The sequence below is a fragment of the Pezoporus wallicus genome, unplaced genomic scaffold (genome assembly GCF_028554395.1).
Source record: "Pezoporus wallicus isolate ANWC-B61680 ecotype Strahan unplaced genomic scaffold, APGP_CSIRO_Pwel_v1 contig_4901, whole genome shotgun sequence".
Taxonomy (NCBI): domain Eukaryota; kingdom Metazoa; phylum Chordata; class Aves; order Psittaciformes; family Psittacidae; genus Pezoporus; species Pezoporus wallicus.
This window is the reverse complement of record NW_026640354.1, coordinates 2,656,087-2,678,079: the sequence shown is the minus strand read 5'-3', so window position 1 is coordinate 2,678,079 and position 21,993 is coordinate 2,656,087. Positions and strand designations below refer to the sequence as shown.

The window sequence follows — 21,993 nt, the reverse complement described above, 5'->3', positions numbered from 1 at the left end:
AAGGCTGAAAAGCTTCCACCAAGTTATACCTGACTCAAATGGCCCTGGAACAAAGAGACATCTTGAAATACCCTCGTGTAAACATTTAAAATATATCATGAATCATGTACTATCTCTATGTTTTCCCCACGGTTTCTGTAATAACTGGCTTAAGTGTCAACATCTGTACTTGGTCAGACGAAACATTCCTCGGTTCTTGAAGTTACTCATAAGCAATAATGAGAACAAAAGGTGGTTTGGCCACGTCCGCAGCCTGCCTTTCTTATACAATGGCTCTATATCTAACAGTCCATAGTTGTAGACTCACAAATCAATGGGTGTTTTGCACTAGTTTTAACTAAAACACGCTTGAAGAGGGAAAGTAGCTACTTTAGAGTGAGCTGTGACACTGACTTGCACCCATGCTGGTAAACCTGGCGTACAGTGAAGGGAGGTAGCACATAGATTATCACTGCAAATGGCCCCTGAAGCCACTCCTAAGCCTGGACACTGCCTAGATTACTTCAGTCAATGATGTTAGAGAACATGGACTGAAAACATGTCCAAGACTGCTCCAGTACATCAACAGTGTAGATAATTGATTTCTGTTAAGTACACTATCACTTTGCACGAGTACTGCTGAGCATAGGGTCATTCTCCCAAAAGACAGTAAAGCCCACGTGAAATGGTAAGGTGTGAAATGGTAGCACAGCACCACAACACTGAACAAGTCCAGGATGCAGCCCTTTCACAGCTGTGTTTGACTAAGATTACAACAAAATCTATCTTACCTTTGTTCCAAGGCAGGATTGCTGGACCACTCAATACATTTAAATTAAAATTTAATGTCTCACTCACAGTTCTCCAAGATCTATACTTAGCCTTTGAATGTAACATGTAAGGGGACACTACAGGATTTACAGCAGACCTTTCTTCAGATTGTCTGGGATGGTTTCCTTCCTCACTGAAATTTTGAAGATTTGATTCTTTTGTAAAGTTCCCACAAGCAGTTACAGAATGTATTCTCATGCTAAAACAGTTTCTTTCACTGGTTTCTTGATTTCCTTTTGATCAATTGAGTGGAACAATAATAAGAATATGCCTCAGATAATTTGCATCTCACTTAGCTGCCCCAATAATTTAAACACTAATTTGACTCTCGACAGGTACTTCATAATCTATACTGTAATAAACTCTCCTGTACTTAAGAATTTTGGGTTTATACTATATGTCATACCAATTGTAGCCTCTTCAAGAGCAGTGCCATAGAGAATTAAATCTGTGCAGAATAAGAAAGAATAAAAGTACATTTTGGAATTAATATCGTAAACTTAGTATTCCAAAGTCTTTTGCAAAAGGTAATTAATTTATTAATTATATGCTTGCAAGACTTTAACTTATCAAACTTTTTTCACCCAAAAATCTCTGAGGAATTAATTTCAGTTCAAGGATTTATCCATGGAAGCATCAATAGGACTGTACCTTTGACATTCACTACAGTACTAAAAAACATCCATAAAGATAAATTATTTTTTGCTAGAAGAGTAAATATACAGCAAACCTTTGCCCTTCTCCGAGTAATAATGAAATTGGTACTCCTTAGGATAATGGTAAGAGAAAAGTGTAGCATGAAATGTACCTTCCTTATAACTGCATCATGTTTTGGGCAGCAGGCATTCTGCTGCCACTCTTTTCAAGGGTGATACTGTGGCCAAGCATAAATGACAGAGACCTTTCATGCTGACTGCACCTATAGTCTTAGCTGAAGTCTAGGAGAGCTTTAGTATACTAAATCCATAGCAAGTCCAATTTTTACACAGGCTACTGTCTACACTCTTTAGGAGAAGCCAGCTTCAGGATATCTGCTGATATCCAGAGGTCTAGCATGCCCAAAAGTCAAAGGAAACTGTTGCTGGGGGTGGAGGGGTAAAGTGTAAGGTAGCAGACAATTTGACCAAGAAGTTTGGAAAGACAGCAGTGGATAATATGAGAATTGGAGAGGCTTAGCAACACTAATCAGGTGTGGCTGGGATATATAGCCTATGAGTGAGAGAGGAGAAAGTGCTACCCTGTACAAATCATTCTGAAGAATTGCGCAAGGTCAGAAAGCTTGGTCACATGCATGGCTTAAGCTTACTGGACAGGAAGTGTACCTGGCAGGATGCAAATCCACTTTCTTCTTTTGATTCTTCTACAGCCTATGCAATGCAAACCCCTTTAGCTGTATCTTAAATGTAAACTATGACTCACCGCTTGTGGAACACCTCTGAACTTATGTATGCAAAACATGTCCACTGGTACCTAAACATATCATAGAAACTGAGGCACGGACATTTCATCCCACCACACTACCCATACCACTCCACCATTAATGGCACATGACTCATTATTCCAGTTGAAGTCATGTAGGAAGAATCTGACAGGACAGCTAGGCTTTAGTTCTAATTGTTAGGGTAAACAAAAATACCCCTAAATGCTTATAAAATTACTTAGCTGAAAGCAATTTAAGATGCTGAAAACAGTATTCTCACCTATCACATTTAGTAACAAAACTAAGGTTCTCTCCAGACTCCCTCTTTATAATGAGCAGAGACAAAGGCATCTCCAGAGAGCAAGTCAGCTCAACAAACCAGGACCCCTCTGAAATCTCCCAGAGGGTGCTACAGTATCAGATCTTAGGCAGCCAGATACTTAACCTCTGCTGCTTATATTGCATACTAAATCACTAACAACATATATATGCGCTGACCTGTACATACATTGAATTTGCTCAATTTGCTAGGCGAGTATTTGACTTTAATTTAAATGCTTACTTAAATGTTCCAAGCAATCTTTTGACTGCAGAACCACAGGATGGGATACATGTTCTCCAAATGTTAGCAATTTAAAGGTTAAATAGCTGAAGAAAAACAAGTTATGAAAAAAAGAAGGGGCAGGGGTTAGTATTTTCTGCAGACACAATATGAAAAATCAAATCTTACTAAATCTCCACAAATATGACAGAAAATGGTTAAGCAGCTTAGAAAGCTTGGCTAAATTTCACTGATTAGGAATGACACTGATGTTTGAGAATTGCTTCCTTTGGGCCACCTGCCATGACGACTGGCTTAGAAAGGTTCAAATCACAAATAGGTTTGGTAATTACTTGGATTAGCTAGCATAATGGGAATCAAACATAAGGTTAACCAACAATACAGCTAGAGTGGAATGGAAAATATGTCTGATTTAGGAACAAATGACAGAATTTCCATGTTGCTCAGCTGTTTTTCTGTTTTACTGAACAGGTGAATAATACACTAAATAAACAGAAGTTTGTGGTTTTTTTCCTGCTCAGGTCCCCACTTAGTTTCCTAAGGAAAAACAATGATATACTGAAGTGATATTTTTCAAAGTAATTTTCTCCAAGGGATATTTGTCACTGGTGAGATACGAGTCTCCCAGCACATGAGTTTGCTCATTTTTAATTAGAGCCAGTTATCTTGCTTTCAACCATTTAATATCTTCCTTATGAAACTGTCAATTTTTACAGACTCACAAAAGACCAAAATTTGAATCTCCTGCTTTGTAACAATATTAAACCCAATACATTCCAACGGTTGTTTATTAATGAAAATTGCATTTAAATAACATGGTTTCCACCAGAGGATACTACAGGCTAGTTGGTGAATGGTACAGAAACATTAATTTATCCCATAGAATCACTGATGTTGTTTTACCTCAGTGCAGATACCACCTGCTATCCATGTTAGTAGAGTGAGCCTTGTTAGCCCTGCCAGAAACCTTCGCTGGATGTCCCTTCCTTTATAACTCTGGCCCTCCTGGAGTGACCAGCCATGTTGTCTTTCCCCACTAATGAGATGGAGAAAGCGGCAAGTGAAATGGGAGAGTGAAGAGGGTCTTTCATGTGGCTGCTGCCATGCAGCAATACATTAAGGAGTGAAGTTTTCCATACTGTGCAAAACATCAAGGTTTTTTCCAACTCCAAGGAAGACCCCACCCTTGAGTCTTCTATACCAAAAGTGAAATGGAACAAAGGGTGAAGAAGGAAGAAAGAAACAAAACGAAAAAATCCCCAAGATGAGTGCTAAAGAACATAATTTAAAACAGAAAGAAAAAGGACAAATAATACCTGCATAGTAACCATAAAATCCCCCAACTTTGAAAGTATTTAGCCATAAAACTTTAGTCAAAAACTATCAAATGTTAAAATTGTGAGAAAATGTCAAAATCTAGGGAAAAAAAAAATACAATAGTATTCACAAGAAAAATTCTCATCAGAGCAATTATAAAAGATTTTCTCAACTTATTTTAGAAATTTCTGGTTTTAGAAGTTTGAAAATCATGGCATGTAGGTTTATTTAACTAGCAGATCTTTTTTTCCTGGAAATCTAAAGGCAGAGTCCTAAAATCTGAGGCTCAAATATATCTACTACATGTACATTCAGCTGAAGAAAGAGAAAACACTCTTTATTCTGCCCTGAAAATAGACACAAATTCAACTTGGACTGTTTTTCCAGTGTTCCAAAAAGAAAAGTCAAATGCTGCCTGTAGTCTTGAGCAGGAGGAAGCTAAACATAGTTATTATTCAAGGCTCTGTATAGCTTTAAAGGAACTATAGATGAGAAGTAGATTACTATTTAATGTTCTACAAGCAAAATTACTTCATTATCATCAATTAACTTGTTCACATGTTTTCCAAAATAAGTGCACTTAGTAAAGAGAGACAATAAAGGAAAGATATCCAGTTGTCTTTCTGGTTTCTGGATTGATAAACAGAAAAATCATTGTATTTATGCTGCATTAAGTATTTGACTACAGGATTACTAATAATTAACCTTGTGTGTCAACTCCTGTTCTATGGACTGCTGATTTTGTAAATTCATGTTCACATTGAAAGGATTAAAAGCATAGTTTAGCAGATTACAGTGCATTATCCAAGTGGGCAAATATTTCGGTCTGATTCAATCACAATATTTATTCCCATTAGAAGCATGCAAAATATTAGCTCAAGTACAGGGCTTAAATCCTTTTCTAGTGCACTCAATACTTTTAAAAACAAGCAACAACAAAAAATAACGTTTGCAAGTTGGGTATATTGGAAGCTGAAGATACCTGTATTCCATCCTACTAATTGCATGCTCATGAAATCCACTTTCTGTATCATTCATAGGCTGCTGTGGACACAGCATTTGTACAAAGATTCAGTTTAAAATAAACACGATCTCATGAATTAATGCACCTAGCACACAATAACACAAACCACAGAAGCAAACAAAATCTGGTACTTGGCTTACTGTTGTCTGTTCAAGAGTTAATTCACAGAAGATATTCCTCACCCATGAAAATACCCTTATCAATGTATCTCTATCAATAACTCTGTAAGCCCTGTATGAGGATAACCCAACAACCATATGAGTAAAACTTATGTCATTGTATGATAGCAGAAGCTCAGCAAATTCAAAGAAAGTATCCCTAGGGTATCAGCGGCAAGAGAGAAGCTTGCAAAAGCAATTGGTTACAGAGCCTGGAACCTTGTCAGTGTTGCAAGACTGACTTTTGGTACATGAAAATTTTCTTCAAGTCACTGACCCTCTCATCCCTCACAGAAGGATGAACAACAACAGAGAATTAGATCTGCCTTACTCAGTCCATGACAGGCCTACTGTAGAAGAAATCTGAAATCTGTGCCCAGCAGACTCTCTAGTATGCAGTTGCCCTGTCTTCACCACTGCGCCTCAGCAAACACCATCAGTCCACTTGCCTTAGCACACCTATTTCCTGCACCAAGCTATCTGCCCAACAATGATTCCTGCATTCTTCTGAATCTTTCTAGGGGTAAGGAAAGTATCCAGTAAAAAAAAAACCTACAACATCAGTGTTTCCAGTTAGAGAAAAATGTTGTACTTCAGTATAGCTACATTAATTATGCCAAGCAGAAAGGGCCAAGGCAGAAGGCCTGAGCAGCATCCCACAATCATCCATGATAAACTGTTAGCTTTTTTTTGTCTTGGGCAAACTGGACTTCCCTAGATAATGCCCAAGAATAGTTTGGGGAACACAAGCAAGAGGCTGCTCCCCATTTGCAACTTGATTGTACCCAGCCTGCTTAGATGTGAGGGGGTGTTAAGGGAGTTTAGCAGTATGAAGACAAACCGCATCATGCCAGTTGACCAGTGAGGCTGAGGACAGTCTCTAGCCATTTTCTTTACTAGTTAGGACAGTTACCTTTCCTTCATACCCTGCCTCACTATTCACATTATGTGCATTAGAAATAGGTTTGAATCAAAAAAAAAAAATCATGTTCTGAACACTAATACCAAAGTTCAAAACCTTGTAACATACAGCTAAGCCTTTTGATATACAGCAGAAGCTTCTTTAAGGGGCTGAAACAGTTAAAGAAAAGAGCAAGTGATCTTGCACTTACAGCTAGTGGATTTAAGCCTTTCAACACCAGTAATGGAAGTTGACTGTTACAGTGAAAGAGCAGCAGTTTGGTTCCAGCTTTTTGTCACAAACCACCCTCATTCCCTCTGTTTGGTCTTTTACTTAGCATATTTAGAAATAAAGAGCAGAAGAATACAAACAAAGCTTTAAAATTTAATTTACCACCAAAGCCATAAACAGTCACAGGACATGTGCTTCTATATTTCTCTATGTGATGATGCACATCCACCTGGCACAGAAGGGGGTTAAAGAACACCTAGTATTTACCTTAAAAATTAGCACCTGTGCTGAACAATATTTTTACCTCATGGTTAACTTCAGCAACCATAACTTGAGACACTGCAATACTACATACAGTTAGAAATTTATTCAATACTTACTGGTGGTCCCCGGGGTCCTGTTGGACCTACTTCTCCCTCTGGCCCCTGCTCACCCTGTTTTGGGGATACGAAGAATGCAACACATTAGAAAAGTGATGTTTTGCACAGTGCAAGACTTACTCATTTTTCTAGCTCTTTTGGATAAGATTAATGATCTTACTGGTTTCCCAGAATTTCCCATCAAACCTGACACTCCAGGACGACCTGTATTACCCTGTTGGACAAAAGATGAAAGTATCAGCTAAGGAAATGTTTTACCATTCATTTTAAAATAGAAAATAAGGAAATCAATAAGATCTTATTAAAAAAAAAAAACAAACAAACAACCCAGCCTGTATTCAGTTTTTAACTTCCACCTTTATTTTGGTTTACATTTAACTTTCATCTAATGTCAGGTTTTAGTTCTTTTGTTGTTCACATCCTGATAAATCCCAAATAGACTTGATTGCTGTACTCAAAGCATAGAAGGCAATATCATTCAATGTAATTTCAGAAGAAATTCATGTCTCAATCTAGTTTTATTTCTGTTACTTAAACTTGAGCATGATTGTCTGAAACATTCCATCATCTCAAGTGTACAATACTTTTTTAAACTTAATTGGGATTGCTGCTGCAATCTGGTGGTATGTAAACAGAGATTACAATCTCTGTGATTCAATCAATTTAGGGCAGCTATAAGTACTATTCTTATTATGACATCATTCATTCCAAACTGTAGTGAGGTACCCATCTCACATGCCTCCTCTAGCAATGATTTCCACAAATTCAAAAGGAAATGGCCTTTTTTAGGTATTATTTAATGCCTGAAATGAAAACCACATCACATAGCAAAAGAATCATGAAAAAGCACAGGACTAGAGTCGATTAAAGAATATATTTAATTCTTTCAGCCAGAGGCTTGTCTTACTACAACAGAAAGTTAATTTAATTTCACTGGTTACTCTAGAACTTGGTGAGCACAAATACAGTATTGTAAGAAAGTCAGTACTCAAGATGATTTACCTTTGATCCAGGAATGCCTTTCAGACCTGGAGAGCCTGGTAAACCCTGAAAGAATTTACATTTACAGTCTTTATCTGTTGTTAAGGGGATTTGAAATGGTGTTTAAAAATATCTGTCTCATGTTAAAGCATTTCTAGTCCTTTTACTTGATATTGAAGCACTTTTATCCAATAATGGACCAAGCTTGAGTTCTTCCTATTTACAAAAGGACAGATAAGGAGTAGTAGCATTCTTACTGTATAAATTGGCAAGAGGAGCATGAAAAACTGAGGAGTTGTGGCTTTTTCTAGCTTAAACTAGAAATAGATTCTTGGTTCCAGTATTTTGAGACTGAAGAAAGAGAGCTTAACAGATACTTTATGTATACATTTCATCTCCTCCTTACTTCTGTGCAACAGCTCATAGCAAGTATGCTTTTACTAAATTTTCTTCAAAGCTGAAGAACTCACTTTGTATTACAAATTTACTTCCAGTTCTATTTTAATACAGCTCCTTCACTATACCCTCACAGCAATTACTCCTACAGCATAGTGTTTCAAAGAAGTTTCCATTTAGCTTTTGACAGCTGGCAGTTTGTAAATTAAATTACTCTGATATCAGCATCAATCTAACCTATATATGGACTTTCTGTAATTTTAACTGAGCCTAATTTTCAAAGGCAAAATAGCAGATACTTACTGGAAGTCCCTGAAGCCCTGCATCACCTGGAGCTCCAGGTTTTCCTGGTTCACCCTGAAAAACATTTGAAGTTGTAATATATGCAAATCAAACAAAAGGGAAAAATTTATTTTTGGAACACAGAGCTGGAGCACTTTGGGATCTGCAGGAAGGGAAAGTTCATTCAATTACCCTAATAATGTACTTCAGCCTGTGGCTTTATGCACAGTAAAAGGCCACAAATGAGTGATCAAATCTAGGGAATACCAAAGCTCAGATATGTGCCAAATGTGCCTTACTTTTGCTCCAGGCATTCCAGGGATGCCTTCCCGGCCATCAACTCCTGGTAAGCCCTTGAAAAAGAAAAAAAAATAAAAAGATTAAAAAAAAAAATAATGTATTGTTGGAGAGACTTCTCCCAAGCAATCCGATATACAAATTAGCACAACATGAAACACACGAAGAAATGAAATATACATACAGACTCTCCTTTAGGCCCAGGTAGACCATTTATTCCTCTTGTACCTTGAGGGCCCTAAGAATAAAACACTTTTTTTAATGAAAATAAACACACTGAAATGACAGAAATGAAGAATTTCAACACATATTCATTCAGATATGCGTTACTTTGAGAGTACCTATTATGCTTCATGTTTATATGCTATAAGTAACCAAAGGTTGCAAGTCAACATGACTTGAAATTTGTCTGTGCTCACCCTGTCTCCCTTTGGACCTGCCTCTCCCAGTGAACCTCTTTGGCCTTGATCACCCTACAGGGGAAAGAAAAAAAATACATTTTTCTAGAATTATTTTTCACTGCAGTTAAAACCTCCAGTAACTCAACAACAGTACAATTCACACTTGGTTAGAGCAGACACCTTAAACTCATAAACTCATATTTAAAATGCAGTTTCTTAATACTGCATTTGACAGTATTAAGATATTTTTAAAAACACAGCTCAAACTATCCCCTCGGAATCCAGTAGTGTCTAAGCAATGTTGCTTTCGATTCCTCAACTCATACAGTCACTGGCTATTCCAAGCATAAGTTCCGGGGGTGGGGGGGAGGACAAGGGAAGCAGGGAGGAATAAAAATTAATAAATAAAATAATAATAATTTTAAAAAGGGGTACAAATTGCACTATATAGGTTTTGTTCTAATTAGTATTTTCCAATTTAAACCCTGAAAAATTTCAAGCCACTCTAATGCCCTGTAGCATTCAGAATGAAGAGGTGACTAACATTCTAAGAGGCTAAAAGGTGTTCATCTACCCCATGGTTCCTTGGGGACAGTAGGAGATTCTGGACTTGACATCATTGTCATATCATTTATTCACCTGTGGTGAGTCAGCACAATTGGATTAATCAGAAGCTTTTCTGATTCACAACCACAAAGTTTCAGGACTCAGCATCTAACTGGGTAGACCCTGAGAAGTGTTTGGCCAACACACACTTTACTTACAGGTGCACCAGGAAGGCCTTGGGGACCAGGATCACCATCAAGCCCACGAGCCCCCTACAAAACAAGTCGATAACACAAGATTAAAATGAAGTACTGAAACATTAACAACTTATGCATGCTCTTGGTTCGCTGGCACATGCAAATTTTCTACATCATCTTTTCTTTGTGGAGTTATGAAAGCAAATATTTTTTAACTATGGGGAAAAAAAAAAAAAAAAAAATCAAAAAAATTACATTCAGTTCATTCTCTTAAAAAATAATCATATGGAAGAGCATGGCATAGAGCTTTTCACACTACTTCAGAAAAGGTCTGTATCTTCCTTAATATGTTATTCTTCACCACATAATAGAATAGCGTCAAAATGTGAAAAGAAAAATCATCAAGTGAAGAGCAGCTATTTGTATTGCATATGTTTCAAAGAATTAATGCAATTGCTACCCTGTAAGTAATTCAAGTAATTTCAAATGGAGAGGGGGAAAAAAAAATGTTTTCTAAAACATTCACGGAGAATAAGGAACTGCTTTGTCAAACAGAGGTAGTAAAGATTCCAAACAGACAAAACAGCACAAAAAATGTAAGCAAATAACTATGAAGAATCAGAAGATCTGAGGGCCAGCAAAGCAAACTAAGATAGTAATAGTTCAGCAAATGTGTCTGAGAGGTTAGGAAGGTTCATTCATGAGAAGCTTCATAATCAGGACAAATTTGATGTTGTTTCTTAGCATAGGGTGGTGAGGCACCGGAATAGGTAGCCCAGAGAAGTTGTGAATGCTCCATCTCTGGCAGTGTTCAAGTGCATGTTGGACAGAGCCTTGGGTGACATGGTTTAGTGTGAGGTGTCCCTGCCCATGGCAGGGGGGTTGGAACTTCATGATCTTAAGGTCCTTTCCAACCCTAACTGTTCTATGATTCTATTCTATGATTCTATAGACAATCAGAGAGTAAGGTTTTTGTTACTTCATTTCTAGAGAAGGAGACAATAGCATGATTCCTACATTTTACTTCTTCCAGAAATTTTTACCATATAGATTTATCAAGATCATAAGAATAGAAATGTAACAGTCCATTTTGAAATAACAGTTAGAAACACTTTGATGAACAGCAGGAAAATTACCGGGCAAAGTCAGAGCCCACATAAACATGAATCCTACTGGCAGCAGTTTAAGACACAAAAGATACAAGAGACAGAAAGAATGGAAAAAGAGCAAACCCTCAATAAAAGCCCTGATAAAAACTGGACAGTGGAAGCCAAAGGTTTCAGGGAGATGCAAATCACAGGAGGGACTATTTAATAAATTTTATCTTTAAATAAAACATGCTATAGTTTATAACTGCTATAACTTGTTAGCATGCCAACTAAACACTTGCACACATGCCAAAATACTACAAATCCAATAATCAGAAAGGTGTTCAGAGTATATTTACTTCATTAAGCAGAAGGAAAAAGCTGCCATTCTTCTTAACTAGAAGTACAGTAGCTATGGAAATACAGCTGGCAGGAGAAAGAAAATGCAGAGGGGAAAAAAGATACATTTAAATAAACTTTAGAAATGTTCAGGGGTGTACTTTTTTTTTTTTAATCCCGGCTATTTTTATCAAAAGAAAGGTTAATACTCACTTTGGTACCTTTAGGTCCCACTATACCAGTTATACCTCTGATACCTATGATGCCCTGAAAATAAAAAAAGGGTATTTAAATTACTCTTAAATCTCTTCATCACAACTATTGTATGCTTTTTTTTTTTTTTTGCTTATTTTACTATTTTTTTACTATAGAAGGAGAAATCCAACTACTTCTGTATTAGAATATTAATTCTGGATGGTAATTCAATATTTTACTAATTTCAGACTTTCAAAAAGAATACCAAAACTATTGCGTTGAATTATACAACCACAAACACATTAAGTACTGAAAAAAACCACACTTCAAAGTTGAAGCATTCTCCCTGTGTGAGAACATATGAAAGCCACATGTGCAGAAATGCTGAGTTGCCTTAAGCAGGGTATAGGACAGATGCAGGAGAAAAAGTCTGATGCATCAGACTTTATAGAATTCAAAAGGTAGACAAAACTGGGCAAGGGATTTAAGAATATAGGCAGTAAGTTTATACACCTGAGAGGCTGGACTGAGTAGACTTCTAGTACTATTTCTAGTACAGCAGGATGTATTATAACTATTTCCACTTCCCTTCAAAATACTGTCTTGTGGGAAATGTGGATTCAGTTTTTTCTTCTGCCCAGGAGACTGAAACTACATGATAGGTCTCCTCTCTGCAGAGAGACCAAACCCTCAGCCATAACATGTTTGTCCTTCAACAAGAAGAATGCACTACAACTGTGTTAATGAAACAGCTACAGGCACTTTCATGTGGCAAAGGCAAACCTACTCCTTGGACTTGCTGGCCAGCCCTTTTGTTTGCCTCTACTGAAATCAGATGGAATCTTGCAGAGAACATTTATAAGTTTGTCAGCCCAAAATACGAGAAAAATCATGATAATGCAACAGTGATTCAGCAGCCCAACAAGGAAGAGACACACAGTCAAATGCTTGTTCTAAGATAAGACATGCAAGTAGGCACATTTCAGTACCCACCACTTTCTATCAAAAGCAACACCTCCCAGAGGTGGCTATCTTACGCGAGTCTTCCTGTCAATGCATTACATAAAAGTGTTGGACTGCAGGTGCTGCTGTGGAGACCAGATTCCTAATCCCTTCTATTGATTGTGAACTTTATATACATTTATGTAAGAAACATACAAGAATATACAACAGTCTACAGCCTCTCTCCATCTGTGCCTCTAAGGCACTGTCTACGCACTTTTTCATAGGCTGTCTATCTGACATCACTTTCTACATATTAGCAATCCTACAATTTAATAAGAAACTATTATTTTACAGCTTGTTTGCAAGGTCATCAACAGGCAAAGCAGTGAAGAGTAATAAGAAAAAGGCATTAAAATAAAAGAAAATTAAAAATTAATCTCTAATTGTTTTTTTAATTCTGTTGTGTTATTTATTTCACAGTGATTGAAGAACTTTAACAAACTCAGTTAAATGAATTGGCTCCCACAAGTCCTTGAGACAGCAGAAGCTGCATCTTATACAAGTACTTTCTCTGCACTAGGGTGCCATGGATACTTTTTTCAGCATCAGAGATAAAAAGGATTAAACTCATTCCATTACTTAGCCTCTGTTCTTTCTTTATCTTTCTCTGTTCCTAATCCAGAGCTTTATGTTGCCTTATGTTCATAGAGAATTCTCTAATTTAGGATTTGGATGTCATATGCATCAACGTAAGCTCCTCTATAATATCACATGTGGACACCAATGGTATAAAGAAATAGTTTCACACCTCATGAAAAAATGTAAGACCCCATAAGAAAATAAACTACAGAAATTGTGTTATGCCTATTTCTCTTACTTAGAATGACCCCTTTATTTTGTTCCCTATTGCCTATTCAGCTGTGGAAACCACAGGAAGAGTTCCTCACTAGGAAGCAACAAGCTATGTGCCAGAACAAAGAAGTCAAGCTAAGCAGTACAAGAAAATCATTCCAAAATCATAGATGCAATTGCAGGATGCTTCTTTGGCCATGCAAAAAGGCAAAAAGGGGAGGGAGGCAGGGGGCAATCTGTTCTTTGGCGGCTGCTACTTCATCCTCAAGGCTTAGCTAAGCCTGAATATCACAGTTAACCACATTTTAAACAAGCTCTTGCTTCACTGGCCTTGCAAGGATGAAGTCAGAGTGAACAAAATTATGGAAAGGAAGGCCAAAGGGGAAAAAAAAAAACCACAAACAAACAAACAAAAAAAAACAAAACCAAAACCAGACAACAAGTTTAAACCACGACAACAGTCTAGGCACAACACAAAATCTAGGACATGAAATATTTCTTAAAATAAGTCTTTCCATAGAACAGATTGGAGCTCTGTGCAAAGAGATGATGTAGCTTTTTGGAGGTGTCCTGGGTTCAGAAGTCAATAATTCTACGTTCACTCAAAGAGAGTATGTCAGAATAAAGTGAAAGGTGTGTGGAGATTTTATATTTGTTTTCTTACAATAAGAAGAAAAAAATTATACAACATAATAAAGCAAATTGGTAACATTATTTAAGAGGAAATACTTTACTGGAGGGCCTTGAGCTCCCACTTCACCACTGGGTCCTTGGTCCCCTTCTTCACCCTGGGAAAGCAAAAGGAATACATTTGTAGCTATCCCACAACACATGTAATTGTTCTCTCATTGTAAGCGGTACATTTACCATTTACTGTTTTCTGTCACCATGTCCTGCTTGAAGGAAATCCAAATGAAGTCCACTACATCCTCAGAATACAGACAGATACTCATTTAGGTTCACATTCTATTCAACTATTATTCAAAAGGGTAATTTCAAAGCAACCCCAGTATGAAGGAGAATTATTACTTTACTCTTAATCTGTCATTCATTTTTTGACTTGGCATTAATCTCTAGGTTTTCTTTCTTTTTCTTCAATACACTCATATATGTGAATAGACTGGATATGCTAGTAGCTCTACATCACAATACCACACTGCACTTCAGAACTTTTGGAAAATCAAAATGGTAAAATACCTTATCCTGGTCAAATCCCTACTTGATTAGATGATAACCTCTCTCATAGCAATGATAGCGTATATTAATGGAACTGACAGTTTAAATCAACAGTTTAATTTGCAAAAAAGGGATAAGCCAACTGTTCAACATCCAGGAAAAAGTAAGTAGATGAGCTCTATACAATAAATTAATATTCTTTTCAATATGCTTAGGAATAGAGATCAGAGGAGGGGTTTAAAACTTGTATCTGATGTTCTTCCTCCAGCACTGAAGCATATACCAAGGCAGTGCAAATCTTTACAACTTTTCTTACATATATTTCAATATTAAAGAAGGCTAATTCAAAGGAAACACCTTGTAAGAGCTCATTTTAGCCTTCAGGCTGAATTGGAATTGGCCTCTTTACTGTAATCTTTCCCCTCTCATCCTTCCTGTTGCTACTCATGTGTGCCATAAAATAATTTAAGGAGTTCTTCTGTATTTAAATGTTTGGAAGATTGCCAATTAATAACTTTTATTTCATTTTTTGCCATGATTTCCATAATAATTAAATTGAATGACCAAAATTAAAAGCATGAGAAGTGTGACCTCTGCATGATAATAAATATGGAGTACAGGTGAATATAGAGAAATACACCTTTGGTTACTCTGGAGCATTATTGTACATAGTATCTCTTCATGCATTCCGGTAAAACAATTACTAGTTTTAACAAAATATAATACTGTTTTGAAGAGGCTAACCTACTATTAGCTTGCTAAAACCAACAGTTTATCGTCTTTTTTTTCTTTTTTTGTTGTTGTTCTTTACCTTATAACCTTGTCTTCCTGGTTCACCAGACTCTCCTTTTGAACCTTTCTGTCCCTACGATAAATGTAAAAAAACCAAAATAAATAAATAGGGATTATTAAAAATTAAAATACTGAGTTTTGCAGAACAAACAGGCTTCTCAGAACTAGACAAGACCCTCAGTGACATGGTTTATTGGTGGTTTTGGCAGTGCTGGGGAAACAGCTGGACTTGACCTTAAAGGTCTTTTCCAGGCTGGTTGATTCTATGATTCCAAGGGAAATGAACTATAATTCTGTTCCCTTTGCAATCCCCATTCACTACTGCCTCCTTATCCACCTAGTTAACACCACATATTAAGTACCATGTTCAAAAAGAGCTGCTCCTGGATCTAACAAGGCTAGTTAGCATTTCTTTTTATGTTACCCCATTATAATTTCTTCAGGCCAACAGTTTTCCTAGAAACCAGCAAAGAATACATACAAAACCAAAATCTTAGATAAAATGAGATTCAAAAAATGTTCATTTCAATTTAGTATGTTATAGGTCTCTGAGAAGGACAGAAAGAAGGAAAAAACACTAAGGAATTGGGGGAACATTTACAATTTCTGGAGTCAGACTATAAATGGCCCAGAAAGTGAATGATCCAATTGTTCACATCCTCTAATCCCTTCAGAGCCACACATAAATTTTACTCTGAAGATTACAGCAACAGCAAGAGACTTCAACAATGAAAGGTTATTTTGGCAGTCAAGAGTTGAAAAAACCCTGAGCATCCACACTGATGCAATGTTTGTTTTGTTTATTTTTTTAAATTAACAATGAACTGCCCTTTTGTGAAGGCAGCAACTACCCTTCTTAGTCTTTTAAGCAGTAACTCTGTGAGGAACACTTGAACAGTTTTGCTTACCTTCATGCCCATTAAGCCAGCATGTCCTGGGCGGCCAGGTGGACAAGCATTGGGACACTGGAAAAGGATCCACATAGTTACTACCAAATAGGTTGAATAAGGTTGTCTAGTATTATTTAAATTAAAAAACATTAACAGCTGTCTTACCAACAGGTCACCATCTTGCAGGCCAATTGTGCCCTAAATTAAATGAAATTAATCAAAGTCAGTAAAAAAGGAATAGACAGACCTAACTCATTAGAAGTGGCTAGATGGCCACACACAAAGAGTTGTGGTCAATGGCTCAATGTCCGGCTGGAGACCAGTAACGAGTGGTGTCCCTCAGGGATCGGTGTTGGCACCGGTCTTGTTTAACATCTTTGTCGGTGACATGGACAGTGGGATTGAGTGTGCCCTCAGCAAGTTTGCTGATGACACCAAGCTGTGTGGTTCAGTTGATACCCTGGAGGGAAGGAATGCCATCCAGAGGGACCTCGACACGCTTCTGAGGTGGCCTGATGCCAACCTCATGAAGTTTAACCATGACAAGTGCAAGGTCCTACACCTGGGTTGGAGCAATCCCAGGCACAGCTACAGGTTAGGCAGAGAAGAGATTCAGAGCAGCCCTGCAGAGAAGGATTTGGGGGTGTTGGTTGATGAGAAAATGAACATGAGCCGGCAGTGTGCACTTGCAGCCCAGAAAGCCAACCGTATCCTGGGCTGCATCAAAAGGAGCGTGACCAGCAGGTCAAAGGAGGTGATCCTGCCCCTCTCCTCTGCTCTTGTGAAACCTCACTTGGAGTATTGTGTGCAGTTCTGGTGTCCTCAACATAAAAAGGACATGGAACTGTTGGAACAAGTCCAGAGAAGGGCCACGAGGATGATCAGGGGACTGGAGCACCTCCCGTATGAACACAGCCTGAGGAAGTTGGGGCTGTTCATCCTGGAGAAGAGAAGGCTGCGTGGAGACCTCATAGCAGCCTTCCAGTATCTGAAGGGGGCCTATAGGGATGCTGGAGAGGGACTCCTCATTAGAGACTGTAGTGATAGGAGAAGGGGTAACGGGTTCAAACTTAAACAGGGAAAGTTTAGGTTGGATATAAGAAGGAAATTCTTTCCTGTTAGGGTGGTGAGGCACTGGAATAGGTTGCCCAGGGAGGTTGTGAATGCTCCATCCCTGGCAGTGTTCAAGACCAGGTTGGACGAGGCCTTGGGTGATATGATTTAGCGTAAGGTGACCCTGCCCACAGCAGGAGGGTTGGAACTAGATGATTTTAAGGTCCTTTCCAACCCTAACTATTCTATGATTCTATAACATGGGCATTATACAAAACAGAAAATACTGCTACCTAAAGCTGGAATCAGAATTAGAATCAACCAAGGTTCTCCAACCTGAAAAGCACCTACACTGTAGGATTTTACTGTAGGATTGCAGTGACTTGCAAAATCCTGCCCTCTAACTTAAATCAACTTTTCTGAAAAAAGAAATACTTATTTTTGGTTTTTAAGCCACTTAAAACATATTTTTTATTAAGTACAGAGCACATATATAAAAAACCCCACAAACTCCAACAGAACCCAAGACAATTTCTTTAATAACTTCTACTTTTCCAACTTACTACCATTCAGCAAAAGATTCAGATCTTTACAGAGAAAATAAGCTTCCCGCAATACAAATATTGGGGGATGGGTGAGATATCTGGTGTTAATGGAATTGCAGTAAACTAGAGACCAGTGCGCAGTGAGGAGGACTCTGGAGGGGGAAGGCCATTCCTCATAATAAATCAAATACTTGACAGAAGCTAAAGGGAGGCGTATGAGGCACAAGAGGGAGAAATGTGATTTCACAGCAGCAGCTGGATTCTCTAAAACCTGTGGGGAAGAAGCACGCTGTTGCACAGAGAAGCCCAGGGGAGTTTAAGGAATGAGCTGGTCTCAGTTTATACAGAAGGATTTAAAAAAGCCAAGAGGCTCAAAGAAGATAACCATTCCCCCAGAGAGGCAAAGCACTGGTGTAAGGCTTTCTTCTATCCCTCACAAGTAGCAGGCCTGGTTGCAAGAAAGACATTAGAACTTAATCCACCTGGGAGCATATATTTCTGGGTCATGAGCCAAATATTAAATTTTTCTCCTAACAGAGAAAAATCTACCTCTGCTGAAGTACCACTGGTGATGACCAGCAACGACTACATTTACTGGGAGGTTCAAAACCTGTAAAAGCTACAGTTTAAGACCATTTGCAGAAATGTGAAGACATCATGGCAGAAGTCTCAGTTTGCATTTCAAACTATCTTTTATAATCACAAAGACTTGAAACTTGCTTTCTAAATGGAAGATTAAATACCGGTATGATTAAATGAACATATTTTAGGATTTGAACACAAGCCTCTAGACATTATGAGCTCATATAGACTGCTGAAATCTTAAAATCCTAAACCCTAAATCAGTATTCAGCTGTAAGACTTCAGGAGAAGTATTTTTTTAAGCAGCACCAATACATAACTCAGACATCAGCACATATTAAAGGCAATCACTTACCCGAGGACCTGGTGGTCCTGGTAGCCCTGGTGGCCCTCTTTTTCCTGGATCTCCCTAAGAAAGGGTAAAATAATTTTCTTGATTCATAGTAACAATGACAAGCAGCAGTTACGTATTCATACTACACACCAACAGGGGGAAATTAAGTAACTACAGAAGGACAGGCTCAGCAACCAACTAAAATATCAATCTATCTACGACATGGCTCCCAAAGTAGAATGGGAAAAATAATATTTTTAGTAGAATGAGAGACATACTACAGAATAGGAGCCACAAAAAAAAAAAACAAAAAAACAACCCCACACAAAACAAGCAAAAACTCCATTAGCTTTAGAGAGCTGAAACATCTCTTCACAGGACTATCTGTGCACTCTTCTGTGTTCTAACTGCTAATTCAGATCTCAATTAAAAGAATTGCAAAAATGCCCAAAACTCAGAGAAGAAAAACCACCCCACCCTTTTTCAAAGCCCAAGATGAATTTACCAAGTTAGAATCTTCTCCTATTTGTGAACTTTTGATGTCCAGTGCTTTCAGAAGTGAAGATAATGTGGAAACTCTGCCAATTATTTTCTCTGAATACTTTCAACTAAAATTAACCTACTATTCTGACAGGGGCACCTTTTAACTTAACACTGTCATTTCAATATTATTTTTGACATCTTAGTAAATCATAAATGAAATTAACAAGATGAATATAAAAAATTGATTCACTAGTTCTCTCAATGCATGAGCTGTAGACCTATAGGTTTAAAAAGTACTAAAAAGGAATAGTTCTTTTCCACACAATGTATAATTACATTGTGGGACACATTATCACAATGTGTTGTGGAGGCCTGTGATATAACTGGATTCAAAAAGGAACTGACTACATTAATGGATGATACACTCATACATAGCTTATGAAAATGGCATCACAGATGCAATTACTGATTCAGGCAGTCTCTGAATTGCAAACTGCCAGAATGTGGGAAAGTATGACAGAAAAATGTCATTTTACAAATAGCCTATACACTTCCCTAGATATCTGTTATTGTCCTTGCTATAGAAAAGACAGTGAGCTAGATGGATCATCTTAAACAAATTGTCATTTTTTAATATTCTTTTTTATATTCATTTATATGAGTACAGTACACAGGAAGAGTATGCATTAAGAAGTTGGTTCATTACATAACATTTTAAAGCTATTTCAGATTTTTAATGCACAGTTTAGCTTTAAAGTCAGTAGAGGGAGTCACACTTAAAATGAGACTAAGAAGAAATACTAAATTACTATGTTCACTCATATGCAAATGGAAAACAGAAATAGTGCAGTCATGTACCATAACATATAGGTGAGAAGAGAGGAGTAAAGCTAAAGGTCTGCATGTAATGTTAAGTTTTACGTTTACTGTATTTCTGGCAGGTTAGCTTTTTTATTTTAGTTTTTCATGGATAAGAAGAGGATTATGGAACACTACACAAAACATTTAATTCTAACCCAATGGGTGGACCTTTGTGCTGTTAATTGTTCCTTATTTCTGATGAGCTTCAAACACAACCTTTCCTCTATCAGTGATCACTGTCAAAGAAAAAGTATGTTTTCAAGTGCTGTTATTACCCAAATAGTGCTTAGACAGCACAGTAATTACTCTTTTTTTCTTTTTTTTTTATTTTCCTAGAAGTACCTTCTACCAATTGAAGAAAGGTCCATTTTTAGCAAACATAGTAGTACTTACAGGTGGACCAGCACGACCTACTTCCCCAGGAAGTCCTGCTGCACCAGCTGGGCCCTGTAACAGCCAAGTTAAACAGTACTTTTAAACCATACAATACGTCTATAACAATCATCCAAGGAGTGAGAACATGCAATTCTCCCAAACAACAAACTATGGCTTCAGACACCAGAATTCTTGCCCCACATAAGTAAGCAACCTCAGTGGTAGCAGAAGGGGTCATACATAATAAATACAGAACATCAGGATTAAAACAGTCTCTTTTTTCACCGAATTACTTTTTATTACATTAAGTAGCTTTATTGCATATTTAAAAAGATTCATTCAACAGGATATTTATAAATTGTAAAAATTGTACTTACTGGTGGTCCAAGAAGACCCTTTCCCTGTGAAATGCAAAAAACGGTCAGAAATGTGGGGAAGTTTCCACAACTAGTTGAGTTGTTTGTGAAGAACAGAGTATTTGGGATAAAAAGGTACAAAAATACCCTGATGTTTGATTCTGCAAAATCGTTTTGGAAGCTTGTTTAAGTCATGTTAAATATTGATTTTCTTATTAAGTAATCAATGTAGAAGAAAAAATAGATTATTAAATTGTCTTGCAGCACCATTTATTTACACATATTTACAAACACATATACTTCACAAAAGAATGAAGACATCAAAATGTTTGGATTCAGGTAATTCTCAAGTACCATGGTATCATCTACGCTATAATAATTTCCTTTTAACAGTGCATTTAAATTGATAATAAAAGACTTCATTTTTCTGCCAGTGTTTCCCTGAGGTCTAAATCCATTAAAGTCATTCTTTCTGGTCATCAGAAAGAACACCTAACTACTCCTGTTTACATTTTTCATCAGTACTCTGAACCCTTTAAATGAGAAGTGTCCAAGATACAAATGTGTTTCTGCCTCTTTGTACAATACATTCTCTCCAAAAAAAAAACAGATTCTTCAGTCTTGCATTACTAAAGTAAATAGAAGACATCATGAACATTGTCAATGTTGCGTATGAAACACTGGCACGTAAAATCACAAACATACTTATTACATCATATCTCCTGAAAATTTAAAGTGCCTGGGCTAAGTTTAAAAGCCATAGAGTATCATACCATGATTCTATCTGCAAGATTGTCCTTAGAAAACTTGGTATAACACAGGGAAAATTTCAAGCATTAATCAATGTAATTCCATTTTAACCATATAATACACAGCAGAAAGTAAACTTTTTCACCTTGCATAACCTACATAATTCCTTTGCTATTACTTAAAACTCTCTTGCTGTGTCTAGAATTGAATATACAAATCAAAATTTCACTACATCATGTATCTGACGATATTACCTGTCTCTGAAAAAAAGAAACCAACTACTTGCAGGTTCTTATTGGAGTACCCCTTGCTAACATGTCCCAACAGTGACAGGGAAAGTTGGCGATGCCCAGAGAGGCAGCTACAGATACTGTGCCCAGCCCAGTACATGTCCACAGTTCACAGGTCCAGGAGAAGCCAGACCCCTCTGCCCACTACATCGCATCTTCTCACCCTCCTAATCATGACTCCAAG

The 21,993-nt window shown here is 37.4% G+C and overlaps 1 protein-coding gene across 1 annotated transcript in view; it reads right to left on the bottom strand.

Moving 5' to 3' along the window:
* The window catches only part of COL9A1 (collagen type IX alpha 1 chain), a 67,768-nt gene that overhangs the window by 17,517 nt on the left and 28,258 nt on the right, over window positions 1-21,993 (bottom strand). Inside the window, exons 13-28 of the mRNA XM_057418820.1 lie at window positions 20,791-20,814; window positions 20,432-20,485; window positions 18,716-18,769; window positions 16,346-16,378; window positions 16,199-16,255; window positions 15,310-15,363; window positions 14,057-14,110; window positions 11,544-11,597; window positions 9,925-9,978; window positions 9,179-9,232; window positions 8,944-8,997; window positions 8,762-8,815; window positions 8,484-8,537; window positions 7,806-7,850; window positions 6,964-7,017; window positions 6,804-6,857 (exon numbers count right to left, since the gene is read on the bottom strand). Of these exons, the coding sequence (XP_057274803.1) occupies window positions 6,804-6,857; window positions 6,964-7,017; window positions 7,806-7,850; window positions 8,484-8,537; window positions 8,762-8,815; window positions 8,944-8,997; window positions 9,179-9,232; window positions 9,925-9,978; window positions 11,544-11,597; window positions 14,057-14,110; window positions 15,310-15,363; window positions 16,199-16,255; window positions 16,346-16,378; window positions 18,716-18,769; window positions 20,432-20,485; window positions 20,791-20,814 (807 nt within the window). The remainder of the gene's footprint in view (window positions 1-6,803; window positions 6,858-6,963; window positions 7,018-7,805; window positions 7,851-8,483; window positions 8,538-8,761; window positions 8,816-8,943; window positions 8,998-9,178; window positions 9,233-9,924; window positions 9,979-11,543; window positions 11,598-14,056; window positions 14,111-15,309; window positions 15,364-16,198; window positions 16,256-16,345; window positions 16,379-18,715; window positions 18,770-20,431; window positions 20,486-20,790; window positions 20,815-21,993) is intronic.